The 24,966-nt window shown below is 45.4% G+C and overlaps 1 protein-coding gene across 1 annotated transcript; it reads left to right on the top strand.

Moving 5' to 3' along the window:
- Positions 1-12,193: 12,193 nt before the first annotated feature.
- Positions 12,194-24,712, top strand: GCNT2 (glucosaminyl (N-acetyl) transferase 2 (I blood group)). Its single transcript, XM_010125569.2, has 3 exons — positions 12,194-13,115; positions 23,251-23,343; positions 24,522-24,712. Exons 1-3 carry the CDS (start codon positions 12,194-12,196, stop codon positions 24,710-24,712), a joined length of 1,206 nt encoding a protein of 401 aa, XP_010123871.2.
- Positions 24,713-24,966: the final 254 nt, after the last annotated feature.

Here is a 24,966-nt window from a genome sequence, read left to right as displayed (position 1 = left end):
CGCTACCGGCCGCGAAACCTCGGCGATACTTTAGTCAGCATTGCCATCCAGTGGCACCGGGGACAAATGACAGCGGAGCGGCTGGTGGGTAGGAGGAGGGGACGTTTTTCCTCAGGTTTAATCGCTGTACCCGGCGACGGTGCTGGCCCAAACTTGGGGAGCGACATGATGGCTGGATGTCATACGTCATTTATCGAGAGCTTGCAACATCGCTGCTTAGCACCAGCAGAAGTTTGCTTTATTATGGCTTTATAGCTTTCAGGGCTGGGTAAATTATAAGTGGTCTCTCTTAATGCACTCGCCTGGCCATAGAATTTTTTTCTGAGACGCCGCTAGCCGGGACGCTCCTAAAACCTCAAGCGTTAAGTAACCAGTGCAGAAGACTTGGTAAAAATAACCTGCAAAAATATAGGGTCCTTCTTTTCCCAAGTAATTTTCTAGTAATACTTGCAATGTTTACATTGATGTAGTCAGGGCTTTGGAACATATCTGTCACCTGTCTGCTCTTTGTGGCTTGGCCATGTTGCCATTTCTTGTTGCCCAGAGGGAAATCCTCTGAATCAGTTGGATCGCAAAGGACCAGAGCCCAATGCAACGGAGCCAATGACAGTCATTTTCCACTACTAATTGGATAAAAAAAGACCCAAAACAACTTATTGTGTTTAAGTGGTTGCATAAGAAGAGTCACAAGGACTGTTTTCTTTTTTTCCCAAAATCTGGGTAGATGGGACAGCACAGAGGTTACTCTGCAAGCTTCAATACAGCTGCTGGCCCTGTGGCATGAAGCAGGTCCTGCCACCACAGCAGACATTGTCACTACAGGACAAAAGGTGCTGGCTGGTGAATGCCAAGGACAGGCTACTTTGGGACAGTATGGTGGCCTATCAGCTTTGCCACAAAGAGCTGATACACAGCCACAGTGCCTGTGCAACTGAAACCAGGGTGTAATATAGAATCATAGAATGGTTTGGGTTGGAAGGGACCTTTAAAGGTCATCTAGTCCAATCCCCCTGCAAGGAGCAGGGACATCTACAACCAGATCATGTTGCTCAGAGCCTCATCCAACCTGGCCTTGAAGATTTCCAGGGATGGGGCAACCACCACCTCTCTGGGCAACCTGTTCTGGTGTTCCACCACCCTCACTGTAAAATATTTTTTCCTGATATCTAATCTGAATCTACCTCCTCCTATTTTAAAACCATATGTGATACTCAAGACCAGGCAGCCAACAGGAAGAAGGCCACTCTCCTGGTGTCCCTGCAGAAGCAGTCAGGTCCCAGCGGAAAGTGAGAACCTGCAGAAGCTTCAGCCATAGCTCTCCAACTGGTTAAGTAGTTTTCCACACTGGTGTGGCAGCAGCAGGACTGGCTGAAGGAAGAGAGAGCAAGAACGCACCTTTGCAAGAGAAAGGTAAAGCAGGGGAACATTGATGGACATGATGTGCTTTTAGACTCACTTGAATAGGATGTAAAACACCACAAATTTCACACTGTACACACAGCGGCATCACTAGAGCTCAGTCCCCAAGCAGGCTGGATATTAAATTGATCAAACTGGTAATGAAAGTGGGAATTACTCCACCTCAGCTGACACAAGGCAGGTGACCTTATTAAAAAATATGCCAGTTTATTTAATGGGGTAGGGCAGTTTCTTGGGGAATTCATGATTAATGTGGCTATAACTCTGGAGATCCCACAGCTAATGCCTCTGGAAAAAGTCTAAGTTCCACTATGACATGCCCAGCTAAAATTTTTGAGATGGGGCTGTCTGAATACAGACACATGAATTCAGCCACCATCTTCTGACAGAGAAGCCAAGTCACTCAAGAACTGCTGCACTGACAGAAGACGTGGTGGCCTCATGCTGGACGTGGTGAGTTGGGTATGTGAGAAACCTCAGAGCCTGCTAAGGGATGCAATGTACCTCTCTGTGGTTTGTTGAGGCTAACCACCAGGAGCAACTCAAACTCCCATGCCGTTTAGTCACCAACAAAACAACACAAGCCACTGTCTGAGTCGCTGACGGCACTTAACGTCCTGTACAAGACCTGACTGGAGAAACTTCAGTCAGGTGACAACCAATGGCCTGGGGCCGGGCAGCATTGCAGCTCTCTTGAGCTACACACATGTGTATGAAAAGGGATCTGAGAAAGAAAAGCAACTGCTTGTGCATCTCTGAGAGAAAGCAGGAACTTAGGAGGGTCATAACATCCCAGCCCAGTGTTGTGTCCCCAGCAGGTGCTAGAAGCTGAGACCTATGGAAGAGCAAAGGAGCAAGGTGCATGACTGTGGCACGTCTCCTGACACCCTTCCAGCCTCCAATCTTTTGCAGACCAGGGTCTTCCTGAGATGGACGTGGTTGCTGTGTATACAAGAACAGTTCTCTCTCTCATGAACTTACCCAGCCACTTCTTGAACACAGACCACAGAGCAAGCAGAGATTTAGGAGTAAAGCAGCCTGTTTTCTTCTGCTTGCCATAGGTATAGGGAAAAGAGGCCTTTGTGTGCATTCTTTGCAAATAAAAAGAAGTATAGCAAAAACTAACCTAAATATAGGCTTGGGGTTCAGGCCAAGGAGCATTATCAGTGTGAACAACAGGTGAGAAGCTGTAAGTAGTTCCCAAACAGAGAAATGGAGCCAAACTGGAAGAAAAGTGAAGAAAAAAACACCTGCAGAATTTTGAGATTGCAGAGTGGAACGGCAGTTCAAAGCAGGATCCAGGCATGCTGCAGAAGGAAGGTCCCAGAAAGCACCATTAAATAACCTGTCGCGGGACAGAAAACCCACGTCAGGGTAGCAGCTGCCAGGTATGTATGGTAACTGGGGAACCCAACGAGAAAACCCTGGCTTGGGAGAGGCAGTTTAGCAGGAAGGGATTGGACGAGACAAGGCTGGCTGCAGCAGCTGAGGAATGCGATGTTGTGCAAGGCAGGAGATTTCCAGTAGTTTTCTAGCCTCTTTACAACCTTCCAGAGACTCAGTATGGGGAGGCTACATTGTCTACATGGTCCCACCTTTGGTGATGCCATCAGGGTTTCATGGCGACTGGTGATTGCAGCCTCTGCCCTTCCCGTAAGAGAGCCATTAAAAGTCTTTTGTGTAAGCAGTAGAACAAGGGACCAAAACATAAGCGTGAGCCTCCACCCAACACAAAAGCAAACAGGAAGGTGCTTGGCCATTTGAAACAACTGGAAATGGAGTTCGGGGCTTTTGTTGAGCACTGTTTTGGGTGTGCGTACAGCAGCAGCTCTAGAAGATGAAAAAGGAAAAGACATGGAGGTGGATGTGAAAACTTAATAGAGCCTGAAGCAGGGCTGGTTCTGAAAAGGGTGATACTGGTTAATTGGTGTAAATGGCAAGGATAGGGGAAAAAGACTGTCTTCATGGCAGGGCAGCGGCGATTTTAAGTGCAAGTTTGGGCCTTACACAGCGTGAGGCAGACGTATCACAGATCGCTTTTCCCAGACTGTTAGTAATATAAAAAGGAGACCTTGGCATAGAGTAAAGCCTCCAAAGGGAAAACAAGGCAATAGAAGCTAATCTTAGGCTAAACTTAAGAAAAACATTGTACTTTGGGCCACAAAAGACAGCACTTCTGCTGGCAGGAAGAAAACTGCAGCTGCACAGCACTGGCCAACTTCTTCCCCAGTCTGGCAGCCAGCGTTTGTCACTAATGACAAGTTACTTCTGCCAGTGGCTTGTCATTACTCACTAAGAACCTGGCAGGCTCTAGTGGTCATGGATGTCTAACATTATCTCCCAAGCAGACCTGGAGTGCAGCGTGGTGGGGATGCTTTCAATCCTAAAGCCCTCTGGGATGCTCTGGAGGCCTACAAACCAGGTGGCACCTCACTGCTGCTCACAGCCTGGTGGGATGGGAAAGAGACTTTTTCAAGGCAAGCCCTGGCTTGGTTCTACCCAAAACTAATAAAAAATCTGTCCCAGACAGGAAGACTTTAAGGAAAACAGATACCTACCACAGCCCTCTGCAAGAGGGTCCTGATAATTCACTGAAAGAAAACTAATCAAAGAGATGGAACAGGCATCAAGCTAATTTGTGTTCTGATGAGAAAAGACACGAGAGGTGACATACCTGTCGCTAGGTAAACAGTTACAGATTTACCATTTATTAAATGATTTTTCTTTATGCTTCAGAATGAAATCACAAAAGTGTCACACAAATGCTTCTTCTAGAGTGGTCCGGACCTGAGATTAACAAAATTGCAATGCTAATAGTAAGTAGAAGAGGTGATGAGTATATTTCTAAGTGATGACAAAGTCCTTTTGTTAACAGTTTCTAGATGTAATAGGATCCCCACCCCAGCTAAGAGACACTGTAATACAGACAATCATAGGAAAAAGAGCTGGAAAAGACCTAGAAAATTACTGAGCCTGGACCAGTATGACCTGCAAAACTGCTGAAAAAGCTATGCCTAACCATCAGTGGGAAAATTCCAGCCTCTCCAGACAATCTAATCTACATTCAACTGTTTATCACTACAAAGCTTCCCTAATGTCTGATCTTCACCTCTCCTGATGTTATCTAAGATGATTAGTTCTTGTTCTATGCACAGAGAACATGGAGAATCAGCTACTCCCTTCCTATTTGCATTAGGATTTGCTTCAGGTTTTCCCTTTTTGCATATTTGAAGGCTTTCTGACTATTGCCTTTTATTTTTTAATGACAAAATAACCATATCTATTTTTCAGCCATTCCTGACAAGTGATGTTTTCTAGATCCCTACAGACTCTCTGCTGATTTCATACCTGGCAGCAAATTATATTGCCAGAATAAAGAGCATGATTGATAGTGCTAAATGTTTACTGGAGGCATTAGAAATAAAAGGAGGGATCCATGTAGCTGCTCTCTCTCTCTCTTGCATAGCCAGACATCCGTCCCAGCAGGCAAGGCTGTGATTAGCCTTGCTTGGCAGAGCAGGTCCCTCCTAACCTGCCGACGGAGTTTCTTTAACCCTCTGGCTGTTAAGGCACCTGTAGCTGGGAACAGGCCCTTGGCTGCAAAGAGATGGGGATTTGAGAATGCTGCCCTGACCTGGCACTTCCCTAAGGGTCTGACACCAACCACCCCACCTCACACACTGAGGCGAACACCTTGGGTTCACGTTCATGAAGTTAGCAAGTGCTCAAACGTTTGCAAAATCCGGTGTGAGCTACCTTAGGACACTCCTCCAGTGCAAATAATAGCTGTGTGTGTACATTTGTACTTTACTGTACACTAATGAAGACATTAATTTGCAGTACGAAAACAGATCTCTCTCTCTCCATGCCTCGACTACACCAGCGTCACCCAGAAAATCCAATCACATTTAACAGAAGAAAACCAACCCAACCACCACAGCCTGCCTGTCCTCTATTAGGACATGTTTAATTATGTTTTGCTTTCTCTGTGTAGGAGGATAAACGAGCAGGGAAGCGAATGCCGTGCTGTTGCTCCTGAGCAGCTGATGAGGAGTAGCTTGCACAGGGGTGAGTACATGTCGCCGTTGGAAATTAATTTGAGAAGGGAGAAGCAGAGTGCTCCACTTTGGACCAATAGCAAGTCTGACTTGCAAAATATGCTCTGCTAGAGACAAGGTGGCTTATCTATTCCTGAAACCTTCATATCTAAAAGTCTACCGCAAATACAGACAAGCAGTGAAGTTCCCACAGCGCAAGAGGTCTGCATCTGCATCTTGAGAGCACAGCAAGACAGAAGTGAATGGGATGGTGTATCGCCTGTCCCCTGCTGTCTGTGCAAACAGATGTGCTCAGTGACTGCGTACGATTAGATTAACTCATCGATTTTACTGGACCATGTGAGCTGAGCTAGCGTTTGCCTCGATGTGCCATTTCACTTCCCCTCCCGTTTGCTGCGAGTGCTGCTGCGTTGTGACTGTCCGGTGTCAGTGCATCTGCTTGGAAGCTCCTGTTTCAGGTAGGCTTGTATTTTCTTCTCGTCCAATAGCCAGATTACGGCTGGCTGGCAAGTGCAGGAATGGCAGGGACTGCTCTGAACAGGACAAAAAAAAGGAGAGCAGAAAGGAAGAGACAGGAATAAACTTTAAATGCTCTTTTGCTAAGACTGCTTTCTCTTTCCTTGTGTTATACAGTGTGTATACACCTTCCAGCTCAGGTGAGGCATGTGTTAGAGAAGGCTTCGTCCAGGTAGGGTTGCTCCAGGAGGAGTTTTGGGGAGACCGTGCACATTGCATAGCATCCCAGAGTAGTGCAAGACCAAGGCAGATTCATGTTGGTGCATGAAGGTGTGCGGGAAGAGAAGGTCCTTTACTCGGGCACAAAACAGCCGACTGTGGCTACCTGAAGTTCCTAACCTGAAAAACCACACCGAGGAAAAATTGTTAGCATACAATGGCCTTGCTGTGCTTTTAACAATGGTGCCAATTCAAACTGACAACTTTGCATGCAAGGGTCACAAAAAGGAATGTCATGATGCAGATGGTTTTGTCCTAACAAAGAATAGAAAATGCCAAGTGACTCCAAATAGACACAAAACGTGTAAAGTTTTGTCACTACTGACCGAGGCCAAAGAGGAACTCGGAAGTGATGTGCAAAGTCTGTGCATCTTTAATTGGCTGCCAAATTAGCTGAAACCAATTACCTATATTGATTAAAGCCAGGAGCAGTTTACTGAGTGCTAACTATATTCCTAAGACAACATCCTCGTTGTCTGGAAAGGTCTGTTCCCATTCATCTGCAGGGAAGTCTGATTTCAACCACTAATCCTACCTGGAAGTGTGTTTCCATTGCAGGAGCCACACCAAAAGCTCCTCTTGTACTAAAAGGAGGATTGCTACAATGCAGGTCCAGCCAGGGAACAGTGAAAAGCAGCTGCACTGCAAGTCTCAGTCAGCAGCAGTTTTAGTTCCACCAGCACAGACCCCTCTTATGCAGCCCATGTTGAATAGCAAGCTAAATTTGATGTTTAACATGGTAAATTTGATCTTCTCTTATCTTTTGTGCAATAAGTCTGATTTTGCACCCAAAATATGCTGAGTTCCAGTACAAACCAAAACAGAAGCCATGGGCATCACGAGTTCTCCTACCATGTTGCTGCTTTTTTTTGCTGGCCTTTGCCATAATGTGGTTCAGATTTACATCTAGAGTTCACTTTTCCCTGCATCTGAACTTCAGATGAGTCTACAAAATCTACAACTCATCAATACCCAAGAATTTTTCCTCTGAGATGGCTCATATAATTAGTACACTCCATTTCTTTGTTTCCTTGCCTTTTTTTTTTTTAATTTATTTTTTGTGTGTGTGTGATTTCTTCCTGTAATCCAAGGCAGGGATCTTATTTCACAAAGACCAGCACAAGGCAGCACTGTTAAAAAAAATCCCCCAAAACCCAAAGGTTTTGAGAGCCTGATTTTCCACAGCAATCATTTGTATGTGTGCTTTCAGGTTTTTAAATACTGTGTCAGAGAATCTCGAGGCACTGGGATTAAGAAATAGGACCAAGCATGCAGCCTTCTTTCCCTGAAGGCTAGGTAGTACCAAAAGATCACAGTTAGTCTGGACTGCTGTAAGGGTGTTGCAGCAATGTCTGTGGAAGAAAAAAAACCAACAAAACACACCAAGTATTTTGCTCCTATGATGAGCAGGGCTATCTCTTGTTTTGTGCATGTAGTTTACTTGTTTGCTACGGACCACAGTAATAATGCAAACTTGAACACCTGAGAGAAAACAGTCTCCATATATATACACACACACATATAAATATATAGATATACATAAAGTTCTTGAAAGTCTTCCTAGCTGTGTAGTAGGTTACACAAGTGCCTAAAACAGAGTTTATAAAGCATCTGGGCAGACAGTTTCAAAGGCATCTAAATGCCTTGGAGGATCTCAGCCTTTGATATTTTGGAAAAGCCACCTGTGCTCTCTGCCCCTAGCTGAGACTTCCCAAAGGAAATCCTGGTTCCTGCAGGAATGCTGGCACCTGCCCTCGGTTTTCCTCCTTACACATTTTCCTAACTCCAGCTAGATGGAGGTCTCATCTTAAGAACATGGATGGCACAGGGGAAGAAACGTTCTTGCAGCCAGCTGGCCCGGTGAGCAGGTGGGAAGACATTGAACAAAATGGTCTATGGAGTGTGCAGAGGAGAGCGAGAGGCTGCTGGCTTTATCATCATCTGTGGTGATGGCAGTCTGCACTACTGAGACGTCAGGTGGTTGAGTGTCGCACACTCTTGGATGTAATTCACTGTAACAATCAAATTAGGAAGCAGCAGTCGTTTGAGGTGCTCTAGGCACATCTGGGCACCTCAAGGACAGCATTCACCAGTCATTGAGCTGGGACATACTTTCCCTTCACGGTGGTGTCTGCTGAATATTTCTTTGCTGGACTTGGACAGTGGTCTCAGCTCAGCATCTGCTCACCTCTGAATCCCTTTTTAACAAGCTCTACTGTTGGGCTGTGGCAGCATTTTCCAGATGACTTCTCAGCAGCATCAGGCGAGTCTCCTTTACTCCCTGGGACTTTGCACACCTCTGTTCCAGCCCCTTGACTCTGCCAGATTCATCCTCCCTCCAAAGGCACAGGTGTCCATGAAGAAGGCTGCACTGGATCTCCAGTGTCCCAACCTGTCCCTGCTGACATTCTTGGGGGACTATCTAGCAACAAGTCCTTATAAATTTTCTTCACTGCTCCTCTCCTCACTACAGCTTGTGGCTGTACCTGAAGGGTTGAAGCTGCTGCTTGTAGTCCTCAATCTGTTTAAACGGAGGCTCCCAGAGAGTGTTGGGGCCAGGACAGGAGGAAAGTGCAGCTTCTGGGAGGGACCTGCCAGCACCTGAGGTGGCTTGTCTGGATGAGCTGGAAGGTAGGTGATGGTATTTCTGCTTTTGTGGCATGCTGGACTGCCCAGTCAAAACATTTATTGATGCAATCTTAGATCATCTGATATTGCCTCAGCATTACTTCATGTTGGAGCAAAATTACATCATGCTGGAGAAAGTTTATATACTTCAAACCTGCTGTCTCATGGCAGCAGATCCACAGGAATAGACTTCGAGTTGGAAGAAGGAGAGTTACCAAGTATGTCACTTTAGCCAGAGCCATGCCAGAAGCTCTCATTGCATAAATAAGTTGTTGTACCAAATGCACGCATGGCTCTTAGAAACAAGAATGTCTCCTTAGAAAGCCTAAGGTTAGCTTAAGTAGTTTAAATAGCAAGTTTTGCTGACCCAGTTCCTTGTGATGGATGTAAGCCCAAAGGTCATCAAAATTCATCCGTGACACTTAGCAGAAACCATGTGTCAGATTTCAGATTTACAAATTAAGAAAAAATTGCTGCAAAAAGCTGATATAACTATGCAGAGGGAAAAAGACTCTCCTGCTTCTTACATGTGTAGTGTTGATGGCCTGTCGTAGTTCAGCCCTGATCGCGACCAGACTACGCAGTCTCTCTCCCGCTCCCCCCACCCTCCGAGAGAACAGGGGGAGATGATATAAGGAAAAAAAGCTCAAGGTTTGAGATAAGGATGGGGAGAAATTCCTTAAAGTTACCGTCACGGGCAAAACAGACTCAACTTGGGAAAAACTATTCATTTATTTCTAAAACTAGCAGGAGAATGAGACAGGGAACAAGATAACCTTCCCCCACCCCTCCCTCTTCCAGGGCTTAACATTATCTCTACTACCTTCCCCCCCCGAGTGGCACAGGGAGGAAGAGGGACTGGGGGTTGCAGTCAGTTCATCACGCGTTGTTTCTTGCCGCTGCTTCATCATCGGGGGAAGAACTCCTTGCATTCCTCCCCTGCTCTGTTGTGGGGTCCCTCCCATGGGCCACAGTCCTTCATGAAACTGCTCTGGCGTGGGTCATCTCTTCCATGGGGTGCAGTCCCTCCAGAACAGCTGTCCCAGCGGGCCCTCCACAGGCCACAGCCTCCTTCAGGCCTCCACCTGCTCTTGCGTGGGGTCCTCCACAGGCTGCAGGTGAATCTCTGCCCCTCCATGGACCTCCATGGGCTGCAGGGGAACAACCTGCTCCACCATGGTCGTCACCACAGGCTGCAGGGGAATCTTGTCCAGGAGCCGCATTACTCCTCCCCCTCCTTCTTCACTGACCTTGGCGTCTGCAGCCGTTCCTCGCAATAGGCTGACAGACGCCTCTCAGGATTCTTTTTACATCTTATTCACTTCTCATCTCCTCTCCACTTCTTGCAGCCAGGCCGGGCCGAGTTGGGCCCAGTCGGCCGCCCGGCGGGAGGCCAGAGGCTGAGGCCTGCAAGGGCCACAAGGCTCGCACCTCCCCCTCTCTGGCCCCGCTCAGCTGCTTCACATCTTCTTCTTTTTTTCCTCTTTTCCCCTTCTTAAATACGTTATCACAGAGGCATTATCACAGGACATTCTGCTACCAATCAGCTCGGCCTTGGCCAGCAGCAGGTCTGCCCTAGGCCCGGCCGAGTCCACTGAACAAAGGGGAGCAACTTCTAGCAGTTTCCTACAGAAGCTACCACCTTAGGCCCCCCCTCACTAAACAAAACCAGAACATGGCCTTACATGGTAGTACTGTGTGCTGAACAAGTCTTTCATAATTCTGAGGAAGCAGTGACTGAAACACTTGGGTGCTTCAAAAAAAAATTCCTATAAGTTGTTATTGTTTAACCCCAGTCAGCAATTCAGTACCGTGCAGCCACTCATACTCCCCCTTTGCAGTGGAATGGGGAGAGAATTGGTAAGAAAGGAAAACTCGTGAGTTGAGATGAAGACAGTTGTCTTGGTTTCGGCTGGGATGGAGCTAATTTTCCTCCCAGTAGCCACTGTGTTTTGGATTTAGTATGTGAAGAATGTTGATAAACACACTGATGTTATGAGTTGTTGCTAAAGAGACCAAGGACACTTTCCAGCTTCCCAGGTTTCGCCAATGTGCAGGAAGCTGGGAGGGGTACAGCCACAATAATTGACTCAAACTAGCCAGAGAGTATTCCATGCCATAAAAGTCATGCTTGGTATATAAGTGGGGGTTAATGGGAGGGTATTGCTCACTTTCTCTCGCTCCTTTGCTTGCTGCTTGGTTTCGTTTCCATGATCATTACTCAAGATAGGCTGTATCGTCATTGGGACGTCACGTGGTGATTCTTCACATGCATTCTTCATTTTGTATATTTTAGTATCCCTATATTTTGTTATCATTGTAATTTTCCTTTGCTATTCTAGTTATTTGTCATCTCAGGTCATGAGTTTTCCTTTTTTTCCCCACTTCTCTTCCCCATCCTGCTGGGAAGGGGGAGGGCGAGTGAGCAACTCTGTGGTGACTAGGGCTAAACCACGACAACAATTTACTAGGACGGCAAAGGGAGATGATAGTAATAATAAAATATAAGGGATAATTAAACAAAATGAATGATGTGCAATTTCTCAGCCTGTCCCAAGCAGTCATCATGGAATGAAACTGAAAGTGATTCTGGAATGATGCTGAGCAGCAGCAAGAGAAAGAGCAAGAGGGCTGCCCACTGGCCAACCCCCCTGTATATACTGAGTATGATGCCTACGGCATGGAATACTTTCTTTGGCTAGTTTGGGTCAACTGTACCAGCTATATTCCTCCCAGCTTCTTGCATTTGCACATGAGTGAAACCTGGGAAGCTGAAGAAGTCCTTGTCTCTTTAGCAGCAACTAATAACATCAGTGTGCTATCAACGTTCTTCACATGCCAAATCCCATACTGAATCCAAAACACAGCAACTACTGGGAAGAAAATTAGCTCCATCCCAGCCAAAACCAGGACATAAGTAAACAAACAGAATGATACAAGAGGTACATATGAGATTTTCCTGTCACAGGGTGCATGCACAGGAAGTTTTACAGCTACATGATACACGCAGGGAGAGTGGCGATGTAGCAGTTAAGAACATACCCAGAAATTGAATTAAGGGATATTGTGCCAGCTACTCATTGCCAAGCCAGTAATTATACAATGTGTCTGTTTAATCTTCAGGGTCTTGTGGAGCAGCTTCCATCTGCAAGTTGACTTCTACTTATGCTGTTTCCACATCAATGATGACCACGATACTATCAATATTGAAAGTAAGGACAGCAGCTGCATACTATGCATCAGACGGATGCATGTGTTCTCCAGCAGGGAGCAAGCGCAGCCAGCAAAACAAGCTGTTTGTGGTCTCTGATCTCTCTGCAATATTTCAAGTGAGACTCTTTTTCTGAGCAAAAATGAATACGCTCAGATATTGCTTCCTCGTTGTCCTGACTCTCAGTGTTTCACTTCCATTTGTCTTCTATGGTGTTCATTTGCATGCACAAAAATCTCTTAGGAGGCTGAACTTCTCAGTGACTTCAACTTTAGCAGAAGCCTGTAAAGCACTTATTGAAGATAAGGCACCCTTTCTGAAAGAAAACACTTTAAAAACGTCATTCAGAGAAACCAGTTGCACGGAGTACGTCACTCAGAACCACTACATCACCCGCACTCTCTCGGCCGAGGAAGCTACCTTCCCTGTTGCCTATGTAATGACCCTGCACAAAGAGTTTGAGACCTTTGAGCGGCTCTTCAGGGCAGTGTACATGCCCCAAAATGTCTACTGCATCCATGTGGACGCCAAGGCACCGACCCCTTTCTGGCAGGCTGTGCAGCGGCTGGTGAGCTGCTTCCCTAATGTCTTCTTTGCCTCCCAGACAGAGCGAGTGGTCTATGGTGGTGTCTCCCGCCTGCGGGCAGACCTCCACTGCATGAGAGACCTGCTGGCCTCGGCCATGCCCTGGCGCTACCTGCTCAACACCTGTGGCCAGGAGTTCCCCTTGAAGACCAACCGGGAGATCGTCCAGCTGCTGAAGGGCCTTGGGGGGAAGAACATCACCCCTGGGGTGCTGCCACCCCCCCGCATTACCACACGCACCCAATACGTGCACAGGGAGCAACTATACTCTTTCTTTTCTTTCATGCTGAGGACATTCGTGCGCAAGGCGCCCCCACCACACAACATGACCATCTACTTCGGCTCCGCGTATGTGGCCATCACCCGACCCTTCGTGGAGTTTGTGCTGCGGGACCAGCGAGCCATTGATCTGCTGGCCTGGTCCGAGGACACCTACAGTCCCGACGAGCACTTCTGGGTGACACTCAACAGGATCCCGAGTGAGTACACCTTCACTTCTCTTTTATATAGATACGCACATGCCCACACACCTGAGGCTGATTTTGACAAAGCCTAGATGAAAAATGTAATCAGATTATAAATGATATGAAAGGCTGATCTATAAAATAAGCTTACTTGTCCTTTCTGACCATTGAGGGTGAGATGCGCCTTGCAGGATGTGCATTACTGTTCTGCGTCTGAGCAGGAGGAAGCCCAGGAGATCTAAGTTCAAATGGAAATCCTTGAACATTTCAGCTGATTTAAGCCTTTGACCTGTGAAAACTGAGATTAAGAAAAAGGAAGGAATAAAGATTAAAATATGTAAGCTATGTAGGTATTGTAGTGAAGGTGTTTTCTACAAGATGTTCATTTTGCTGGGGGAATTTTATTTTTCCACAAATAGAAGTCAATTCCTCCCTCTCTATCTATTACTACAGAGCCAGGAAATCTGAGCTCAGGCTAGAATCTGCTTCTAGTCTTCACATGCTTTTCTGTGGGCACACACACCAGCTCTCCTGTAATACCTGCAAAAAACCCATGTACTCATAACTACTGCCTAAACTCCGTTGTACAGAGTCAAGGATTTGGCCAAAGAAACAGAATCAGAAACAGTATTTTCATCTTTACTTTATGTACTTACAATCAGTTTTGCCTCATTCATACAACTGGGAAAGGGTCAGAAGATGCACAGGGCTTCTCTCCATGCACATTGCTTTTAGAAGCACCTGGTAGGAATTTACTGCTCCTGACACAACAGGCTGAGCTTCACAACAGGCCAAACAGGGATATGAGGAATGGACGCTGACTTTTCCAGGAAGCTGGTTGCTGTCATCTTGTTATAGTCCATTGCCTCAGAAGCAATAAATGTGGGGCCAGATATGCTCTCCACAATCAGAAGATATGCTCTCCACAATCTCCCCGCCATCTGTTGTAGGGCACTGTGTAGCTTACGTAGGCCGCGTATTTTGTTGTTTATTTCCATGATTGTCACTGCATGCTTTCCAGTGTTGCGCATCATCGTAACATATGTTTGTGCTTGTTCTCTTTGCATCAGAAAGAGGAGTCTGAAAAAGATGAATCATTTCCAGAGCAGATATGTTTCCTTCCTCTTCCTTTATTCCCTGCCATCGCTCTAGGGTGACAAAAGTGGCCATGCAGCTCTGACAGATGTACTCAGGACTGAGGGCTGCTCTTGTCCAAGATTTTGAATCCAAGCTTTTCATCATAGCATGGAATGTCTCACCTGAATGTATGAGTCAGAGCCAGAGGTCTAAGCAACTCTGGGGTGAGAAGTCGTCCCTCTCAGTGCATGTGGTGTTAGCCTGGGACTTGGTTCCTGGCTCTAACAAAAACCTCCTGTTCAAGTTTGGCCAAGCTACTTCCTTTTAGCTTTTCATGCACATGAATAGTTGGAGGCCTTCAAGCAAACAAAGAGATCATTTAAGGACCACTTTGGATGTACAGCATATTGTGAAAAAAAAACTAAACCAGGTATTTGCAATTTCAGACAGCTATGATAATCTCAGTTCAGATTAAAAAAAAAATAAAGACAACTATTTGGTCCCCAAATGTTAAAATAGCATGCTTATTACCCAGAGCCATGCAGTGAAGACCAATAATTTTTTTTAAGCTCCCTAAGGCCTAGAGAACTTCAGTTTCCATTCAGTTTTCAAATAACAGTCTTAACTTATCTTTAGTATTTGTCTCTGGCCACTTATCTCCCATGTGACTCCTGTGTGACAGAAAATTCCTGAAAGTCACTTTTCAGATAAGGAAGAGAAGCATGGGGAAATCAAGGGAAAGTATTTGCAAAGTATGTAGGTTTGAAATGACTGACCCAAAATGACTTCTCCCAGCTTGCACAAGAAGCACACACCACCACTGTGCAGGTTAGTGGCCGTGCCCCAGACCAGCAGCATAGCCACTGGGCCACCTCTCTGCTCACATAGAGCATAAAGCAGGTTCTGGTCCCCATGGAGATGTGTATCCACAGTCCATGCTACTGAGTCCTTCAGGGCAGCCTTACCCAATCCTCTTCCAAGCCGAAGTCCCGTTCCCACTTTCACGCTATGGGGTCACAGCATAGGGATGACCTGGGATATGGGCGGTCCCAGGTGATAATCCCTCAGGGCACACATCGATATGTACATTGACATACACATACGTTGGTCTACTAGTAACTTCCACATTGTTCAAGTGGGAAAATAAAGGTCAGGAGAAGTAATAGCAGCACGTCTCATTCAGAGACACCAGCATGCTTTACAAGGGAGATCAGTGCTATCACTTCCCATTCACAGAAGAAGGCAGAAAGGGGCAAAATGATGATAGCGTTTTAGGTGGGAGCAGAAGTGTGCTTCTGAGGTCCTTTCCCTCCTATTGAACACTAGTTTTATTACTCAGATAATTCCACAGATTCCACCAGGTGGGACGGTGACCTGAGGCACACACAACCCAGCATCTGGGCACTGGCCAAGTGCATTTGTCCTACCTGGCCCTCAAAACAGAACGGTGGGCCAAGGCTGCAGCTCTGGCTGAGGGGTCTGCACCAGCTACCCCAGTGATAGCCAATGCCTCCCTGGCATGCTGAAGGGAGAGGCTGCAGTGCAGACCTCAGGCTGCAGGAAGCACCTGGACCCTTCTCCTGGGGAAGGGACAGGTGGCAGCCCTGCCTGCAGAAGGTGTGCCCAGGTGGGCAGCATGCCAGTCTGGGCACAGACTGCAAGTTGGAGAGCAACATGCCAGTCTGGTTGCTCCTTCTTTATCTCTATAACATTTCTCTTGCCTTAATATTCTTTCCTTGCTCTCCATCTTTTGCTGTTTCTCCCGTGCTGAACTTCTTTGTTCAGCTCTCATTTGTTTTTCAATGTTCCCCTTTTCTATTGCTTTCCTTATTTCACGGTAAGTGCAGCAGATCGCAGGTCTGGCACTCATCCAGGATCCTTGTTCCTGCATATCGCTAAAAACCCTGCAAGAGTTCTCACAACCAGGCATATTGCTTTTTCTGCCACACCCCAGTCCCTGTGCCAATGTGTCCTACTCAGATGCAAGTATGGCAGGGAGAGTGGGGACACACCAGGCTACCAGGGGATCACTGGTCCAGGGCATTGGTCGCAGTTTTGCACAGATGCAATGAGTACTGCCAGTCCCGTGACAAAAGCTGTTAAATGCTTTGCAATCCCCTCAGGCTATGAGCTGCAAGAGAAAGTTTGCATGTGGCAACTGGCTATTACAGAAATCACCCGCTCATTCTCTGCCATGTACGAGCGCTCAGTTATGTTCCAGCAACTGAGCAAGGCTGCAGATGTATCCTGCCATGATAGAGCAGCCCTTCTAAGCTTCCACGAAGAGACTCTAACTTGTGGTTCCTTTCTCTAGGAAAAGAGAAGCAGGTAAGCAGCCATGCTGGCCGTTAGCCACAGTCATGCACCTCTCTTCCCTGCTCTCATTCTGGCCAGCACAAAATTCATCCGGCCACCCACAGATACTACGGTCCTGTGTCTGGGATGTGCCTTGGTCATGCACGTCCCTCCACAGAGATCATGAGTGATGCTGGGCAGTCACTTGGTGTCAGGGAAGCTGGGGGTTTTCAGGGAATGTGCCAAGGCACTTTTATTCCTGGTTTCTGCAAGAACACTACAGAATGGGGACCAGCCATGTGTCCCAGAGAAGTGGTGGAAAAAAAAGAGCACCGTGTCACTTTTGCTCTTGCGCCAGCCTGAAAGGGATGCCGAGTACACAGCATGCCATCACTGCCTGCTGCAAAACTAGGCAAACTTTTGCATCGGTGTGAACACGAAGTAGTTGCTTACCAGAAAGGCGGCCCACAGTGTGCTGTGCAAGGCTGGGACTCAGACCACTCTCTGAGCTCAGTGGGCAGATCACAGAACCACAGGGCCTCCAGCAGCTTCCCATCAAGCACATGCACTTGGGGACATGAGCACTCTCACCTCTTTGAGTGAGGTTCTTTCTCCTGTGGCTGCTGATCCAACATGGAAATTGGGAACCCATCCATGGAAGATGATTTTGCATTCTGGCTTGTGCCTGTTTTTCCAAGAATTCACCCAGCTGTGTGTCTCCTATAATTGTAAGTGGTTTTGACACAGTTGTGTACTGTGTCTATCTAAGTGCAAAGATTCAGAATCCCCTCATCTCTCTCTGAGCAGGATAAAGGTTGCCCTCATATTCATTCATTTTGTCAGTTATCTCAAAGGAATCAAAATGATGGATAGTTTTGTTTGCAAGTGGAGTGTTAAACCACCCCCAAACTTTGAAAGTGTATCTGCTCCATCCTGATGGTAATGCCTCGGTTTGGAGCTGAATGGTAGACAGAAAATAAGGAAGAGAGTTGGCACACAGTATGTCTCAGCTAATGACAAGCATGTGGCGGGAAATGCTGTGAGTCAAGATAGTTGGCTCTCAAGATGGGAGTTGTCCTTGTTAAAATTTCACTGCAGTTTATCTGAAGCAGTATCTTCTCATCCAAATGAGAGCTGGTGGCTCTCCAGGAACAGCTCATTCACATGCCTTGGATGTGGGTCTGAGACACAAGAAGTATCTCAAGAGAGATACTGGAAAATTCTGAGTAGCATTGCTAGCACATAAATCAATCACATCATTGGCCAATTCCTTATTTTTCAGATTTTATAGGGCTAGTTGCTTGTTCAAACAGACCTGGTTTGGTTTCCCCCCCTCCCCAACGTTTTAGCCTGCGTTGAACTTCTCACTACAGCACCTTAGTAATTCATAACTACTTTGGTAACTCTCCATCCCACTGCTGTTTGTAGACAGGCTCTTGGAACAACCTTCTCTGCAACACATGCATTATGTTAATACGTACCACTGCATTTCTGTTCTGCCTGCTAAAATTGTTCCTTTTCCTTGTTCTGGAAAAAAAAGTATTTGGTACCTATGTCTGCATTATTACTAATCCTTGTTCTTTTGTTCCTATTCTCCATTATTTTGATGAGACTTCCTGATTGAGCAAGAACTTTTCATAGGAATAAGCTACTAAAAAAAATAGGGATTTTCCTGTGACTGTTATTGAGTCTCACTCCCACAAAGCTGTTGTAATCTCATCATCAATACCTCTTTTTGCAATACCTGCTTAAGGGAAGGTGTGGCAATGCAGTCACAGCAACCACAAACACACCTTCATAATGGCAGAATTTCCTGAAAAATTACTCTTGTACTCTGTCTGCCTTTCAGATATTATAGTTAATCCAAGAAGATATAATGTAAAATAGAGTTCAGTCTGTGCAGTCCACAGTCATTGGAATTTAAGTACTGCTTTCAATAGGAGCAATACTTTGCCTCACAACCAATTGTTTGCCTCACACTAAAACACTACTTAGTGATGATGGGACAAGGAGGAGTATGTCTTCAAGAAGTCTTTTTGAAAAGTTACAGCTAACAAATGGACTTGCAGTCCATCGCTTGATTCTCCGTTATCTTCACAACTATCAGACGTTGGTGTAATAGGCTTCAAACAGCACAACTCCTTGAAGAACAGAATCAGAGTAATTTAAGGAATAATGTTTTTCTTTCTAAATTCTGGTATCAGGTAACATCTGTCACAACTCATGCATGTAACCATAAACTTCAGTCTGGCTGCAGTAACAGAGACTTTTCTTGACGTTGCCTGATGCTATCCCCTCTTTTCACCTACAAGCGGATTCATCTGACCACACCTAAAGCTGCATTACACGTGTTGAGAGACAAACCCTGACGCCAGCACCCGCCTGGGCAGTTGGGGTGGAAGCTGGAAGAGCCATGCTTGAATGGGTGCCGAGGTGGGCACTGGCAGTTCCTGCAGAGCGTCTCTCTCTTTGTCTGTCCTCGTCACCGAGCGTGTCCTGATAGATCCAGCTCACTCCTGCTCCGGGAAGCAGGTGTTTCCTGAACAGCCCTGTAGAGTTCAGCTCCTCTGATGCAGGACTGCAACCCTGCCAAAGACACTAGAGTTAGTTTATGGGTCAATAACAGCTCAGAAAAAACTCCTTCAAAATATATCATCAAATGAAGCTACTACAACTGAAACCCTTTCCTTATTATCCATAGGATGATTCGACATGGGAGGTGTAGTTTAGTTCTCTTATGACTGTCAACAGCCTGACAGCTCAAGGAGATGGCATGCGTTGCCTTAATTCAGATAGCTGTCTTGAAAGAAGTAGTTTTAAATAAGCCACTTTTTCCTTGAGTTTTATTTCCTTCTCTCCAGGTTCTGAGGTCTGCTTTAAAGCCTGAAAATCTTGAGTTTATTTTAGTTAATGCCTCACCCCTCCACACACACATTTTTGCATTCACATACCCCACTGAAAATGTATGGTGGCAAAATACAAAATTGAGCCTTTGTACCTATTTAAGGAGGGATGGTGAGTTTTTTTTTTTGCCATTGTTTCAATCACATCTTGAAAGAAAATCTCTTCTTCTGATGATTCCTCCATATCTTTACCTACTGCTTCCCTCCCATGGACAGATGGGAGAACTTGTCTCGCAGGACAAACAAGAAAACAGATAAACCAAAATTTCAGAATAAATTGTTCTTGCATGCTGTCTTATGAGCCTGGTCAGACAAATTCTTGTTGCTGTACCGGGTTAAGAGGTGACTGTTTCCAACCTATCCACATTCACTCATCAGCTTCTCTCCGTCCTCCTAAGGTTGATAGCTTAACTCCTTGATTTCTCCCTATTGTAGTTCTGGAAGATGACAAAAGTTAGAAAAAAAACCACCAAACAAACCTAATTTACCGTTGTAGAACCTGGAAGGGACTAAAATAGATTGGATGAACCTGGGAGAGAAGCCCTGTGTCAACAAGCAGGATTCTCATGCAGCTAGGAGGGTTGCAAGTGCGGTGGCCACCACCAGAAGGCAGGGTCAGCCCACGGGGCACGCATCCCCTTGCCTCCAGCACTGCCAGCACCACCCTGGGGGCTCTGTCTAGAAGCCCACCATGACGGCGGCAGGCGCAGGGAACACCCTGGGGTGCTGGGCCAGATGTGGGTGGTGGCGAGCCTGCCTTTCCCAGGTGTGGGAGGTGGCTTACGGTGATGCGTTTCACGGGTCAGCCTCGCATTTGTGTTCTCTTGGCATGGGACAGCCAGGGAGGTGCTGGACAAGCCAGGGGTAGTCTGAGGCTGGCAGAATGGCCCATGTGGTGATGGTGTGCGGTTAGGCTGCTGGTGGCCACCATAGCGCTCTTGGGCGGCTCTTCCCTCTCCTTGTTTACGGGGACAAAACTTGGCTAACTTTGGTGGAGTGGGAGACGACAGCTGGACAAAAGTAGAGTGAGGAACCCATGCTGAAGTTTATAGTAACTTTCATGATCAGGACCACTGTTCAGACAAACTGTATTTATAAGAACAGGACCCCAGAACAGCTTCTGAATCTGAAATCAGTTGCTCAAACAAATATTTAAAGAGAATGTGGTAAATCCACTTTTTTTTTCTAGTGCTGAGCTACATTTTCACCCACTCTTTAATTAACTTACAAAAATGCCTAGTTTACTCAGTTTGGGAGTTGGTGAATAATGTGAAGTCAGTAGTTTTGTATTCCTGGAAGGCAGTGCCTTCCAGTGTTTTTGTGGATGTCTGGGGGTCATTCCTGTTTTGTCCATCATCTTTCTGCTTTCCCACCGTGTCAGCATTTTCCAAGTCTTTCCACACACCATATTTAGTGCCATCTGTTGTGAACAGATTTTTAATTTGGGATGATAATGCACGTCCCAGGCCATTTGAAGTCTTTATCCTTTAACATCACTGCCTCTTTTTGTCTTCTATAAAGTCTTATCTTTAGGTTAGTGTTTTCCGCGAATGAGTAATATTTTCTGAATTTCCCCTAGGACAAAACCACACTTTTTGGCATGTTATTTTATTTCATAATGGCCCAACATAGCTGCCACACATCTCTGTTTATGGCAAAGTGCTACGGTGGTTCTGCTGGGTAATAGAGTCTCTTTGCATCTGATATAAAAGTCATGACACAGTATTTACAAACAACCATCCTTACTTACCAGGAACAAGCTATCCTTAAAAACACAGAGCAAAGCAAGCAAATAGAAAAAAGAAAGGTCAGAATTTGAGATTAAAATGTCTCTTCTATTATAGTTAAAACCATCTCTGAAGGGCTTAGGTTCCCTGTCTTTGCACAGGTCCCACAACTCCAAAGCAGTGCTATTATGCATTTTGTAAAAGGTCTAAAAGGCTTTGTTCTCATTTCATTGTACATGGAGGAAAATTGCTGTCTTTTCAGTACACCGAGTCAGTAGAAATGACAGATAATAATAAAAAAGTTACCAAGATGTTTTCCCAAAAAGCTGCATGGTTCCCTCCCTTCCACTCATATAATTGTTTCCTTTAAAAGGAAAACAGGAGGGAGTAAGAATAGCAAGTTTTAAATACCTCTATTAAAAATCTAGAAGAAAACAACTTGAAAATATTTAGCTAGTAAAACAGCTTAACTTTTGCTTCAGCTACGATTAGATTATTTTCAGGGGTTATTAAAATTTATTAAAAGTGATAGTACTTTACCGGCGTCACTCTCGGACTCCCCACCCCCTGTGTGTACAACCAAGACTGACAAAAATCTCAGAGTTTTGCTAGCGAGGAGGGCTATCCGCTACAGGGGACTCTGGGGCAGGGGCTGAGCTTCAGCAGTGCATGAGCAGCATGGAGCGGCCGTGCCCCAGCTTCCCCCGTCACCTCCTTCTGCAGAGAGCGGCTGGGTTGGTACAAATCTCCACCTCCCCAGTCACTGCCACCAGGCAGTGCTGGCTCTTCTGCTGCATTTGTTAAAAAGCTGGAGTCCCAGGTACTCATCTGCGGTAACACTGCAGTAATTCTTTGCATTTGAGCAAGCCAGGCTTTCCCTTTGCTCTCAGCTTCATTAGGAGAAAGCAGAAATAATGTCAACTGGCATTACACGTCGGCTCCCCACACCTTGCCTGCTCTGCCGTTTGATAGTTCAGGTACAGCACTGGTCATTGCTTGCTAGGCAGGAAAGAAGAAAAGATGGTTAGCTTCTTCCAAGCAGGTGTTTGTGCTGCAGTGCAATACTGGGGCTTTTCCAACTTTTCTCAGCAAAATGGTTTGTACATCATGCGTTGGTTACACAGTCTGGATCATTGTTTTTTTTTTCTCCAACAACTGATTGAGCCAATAAGAAAGATAAAATTTGCTGAAAAGGATGAGTTCATAGAAAGCTTTTATTACTTTATACCTTTGTTTTTTTGTTTTTTTTTTTCTCTCTGTATTCTGCAGACAGTTTTAGGAAGTACTTCAATAAACGTCTTTCACTGAGTTGAAGACGATACTGCAGCACAGATCAGGCATGGAGGTTTCCCTAGCTGTACCGACCTGATCAGCCCTTGCTTTCAAAGGCAAAGACTTCATCCTATGGCAAAGGTCTGTTATAGTTACCATCTTGCGCTGAAGATACTGAAATTCCCTTGACTCACAGCAGTTGTCTACACATTGCATTCACGTTGCCTGTTTACTCTTCAGCAAATACCAATCACTGAATGTTTAGCATTTTAATTACTTAAAATGGATTTTTGACAGGTTATAGCAGGACTTGATCTCTTACTGATGAGGAGAGGGCCTCTTACCAGTTTATCTCCTAAACAAGTCCTGTGATCTGCCTAGAATTACATATATTATCATATAACATTATGGATTATAACTGACTTTCAACAGCTTCATCCAGTTATATCATGCTTGATTTTGTTTTGACAGTCTGTTTTCTTTTTTTTTTTTAAAAGAAGACATTATTTACCACCAAATTCTTGTGAAGGTATTGTGTGTCGGTGGCCCAGTGTTCAAATAGCCCCCTTAGAGGGGAAGGTGACACGAGCGATTGTACATGCATGCAGTATCATACTAGTGAGACTGTTACAAAAGAGGGATTTTATTTCTCAAGTGAAATGTTTAAGTCTCTTGGGCTGACATCTTGTCTACATCATGCAAGCTGCTTTCCATGAAGAAACTTCACAACAAGGTTAGCAGCCAGGCATCTGTTGATGCATATTTCTAGGTATTTCATCCCAGTTCTGTGGAGAAAGGTCCCAGAGAGTGGACACAATCCTGAACACATAGCTATGAAAAGAACTAATGACTTGATTTTCTGTTATCTAATTGCAGATGTCCCAGGCTCCATGCCCAACGCATCATGGGAAGGTGACCTGAAAGCAGTGAAGTGGAGTGATATGGAGGCGAGCCATGGAGGTTGTCATGGTAATGTCTACATTTTTCTCCATTTCTTCTTCCTGATGATATTGTAAAAAACACTTGACTGTTGTTCCTGTACTCCTACAGCCTCCAACCATAATGTGAGACAGTCTTTAGACAGGGCTTAGTTGGAGAGAAGACATTAAAAAGGAGTCATCTCCTTCATAGCCCGTACGTGAATTACAGTAGCCACATAAACAATGAGAAAGCTGGAACAGTTGCTTCTTCATCAGGAATTTTATAGAATGTATCAGCCTTGGAAAGGGGGATATTTGGCAGTGCTTAGGGCTCACATGAGTTAGCTGACTATTTCCTTGAAGACGTTGGGAAATTTTCTCGCGGGTGGGTGGGAGTAGCCCAGGTGTATGTCCCACGCTGGGATGCAGATGTGCTAGAGCCAGCAGCAGTGTGCAGGGCAGGTGTCCTGCGTGAACCTGGACAAATCCCAGCTCTCAGTTGGGCACTGATGCCTGCCAGGGCCCCAGCTGATGAGGAACCTAAGGAGCTGCGAGTCGACGATGATGGTTGAGCTTTGAGTTTTCTTATGTTACATTACTTCATGACATGACATTAGCAGTAGCATGTACGCCACACGTAATTTTTCAGTCACTGGTCTGTACGTTGTGTACTGCTATTACTTCTGACATAGCCAAGTGGGACAACAAACAGAATGACAAAATGCTAACGATACAAATTTTATTTCAAGAATTCTTAATCCATAACATAGTTGTTTGTGTTGAGGAGAAAAATTCTGAGAATTTCAGTCAGCTTCAATTACAGGAGTTTCATGCCAGCATAACAACTACATTGGAACCAGTGAAATAACCCCAATATCAACAATAATTATTTAGTGGAAAATCTTGTATGAGTAAAAGTATCAGTTTCTTTTCACTGACAGACGGAAATTCCCCTTTGCCATGTTTCAGCCTTGTCTGAGAAAGAGTCTCAAGTAGTAACACTTCTTTTCTGAGCTATCTCCTTATTTTGCTCATTCTTTATTCTGAAATAACTTTCTTCATTTCATCCCATTGTTCATACTTATTCTTATTGCACATCCAGTAGGTCTTTTCACATGTTTGTGGTGTAGGAGATTATTTATAGTGGCTTTGCAGACAAAACTTCTCAAAAAGAACAATTGGGATCCTTGATTCTGACATTGCTTTTTTTTCTTTTTCTTTTGGCAGGTCATTATGTCAGAGGTATTTGTGTATATGGAACAGGTGACCTCAAGTGGCTTTTTAACTCTACCTGTATGTTTGCAAATAAGTTTGAGCTCAGAACATACCCCCTGACTGTGGAGTGCCTGGAGCTGAGACATCGGCAGAGAACCTTGTCCCAGAGCGAGGTTCAAGTGGAACCCAGCTGGTATTTTTAGCTAGCAAAGCCCCAGGCTACAACCTCAATAAAAGTGGTCAAGAGAACATAATCAGCAATCTTAATTTCTGCTGTGCCGGAAGCATAAACTCATGAGGCGGGTTTCTTCAGAATGTTCTGTAGATGCAGCTCAGGTTAGCTTGTCTCACACTGCCTGGAAACCTCACCTTTCACTTAGCACCTGGAGGCTGAAGCATGAGAAACCCAAAAAGAGACACCAGGGTAAAGGTCCTCTTGCAGCCGGAGAAGCTGTGC

Source organism: Chlamydotis macqueenii, chromosome 2 (assembly GCF_036417535.1).
Source record: "Chlamydotis macqueenii isolate bChlMac1 chromosome 2, bChlMac1.mat, whole genome shotgun sequence".
Taxonomy (NCBI): Eukaryota; Metazoa; Chordata; class Aves; order Otidiformes; family Otididae; genus Chlamydotis; species Chlamydotis macqueenii.
This window is presented reverse-complemented; position numbering and strand designations above follow the sequence as displayed.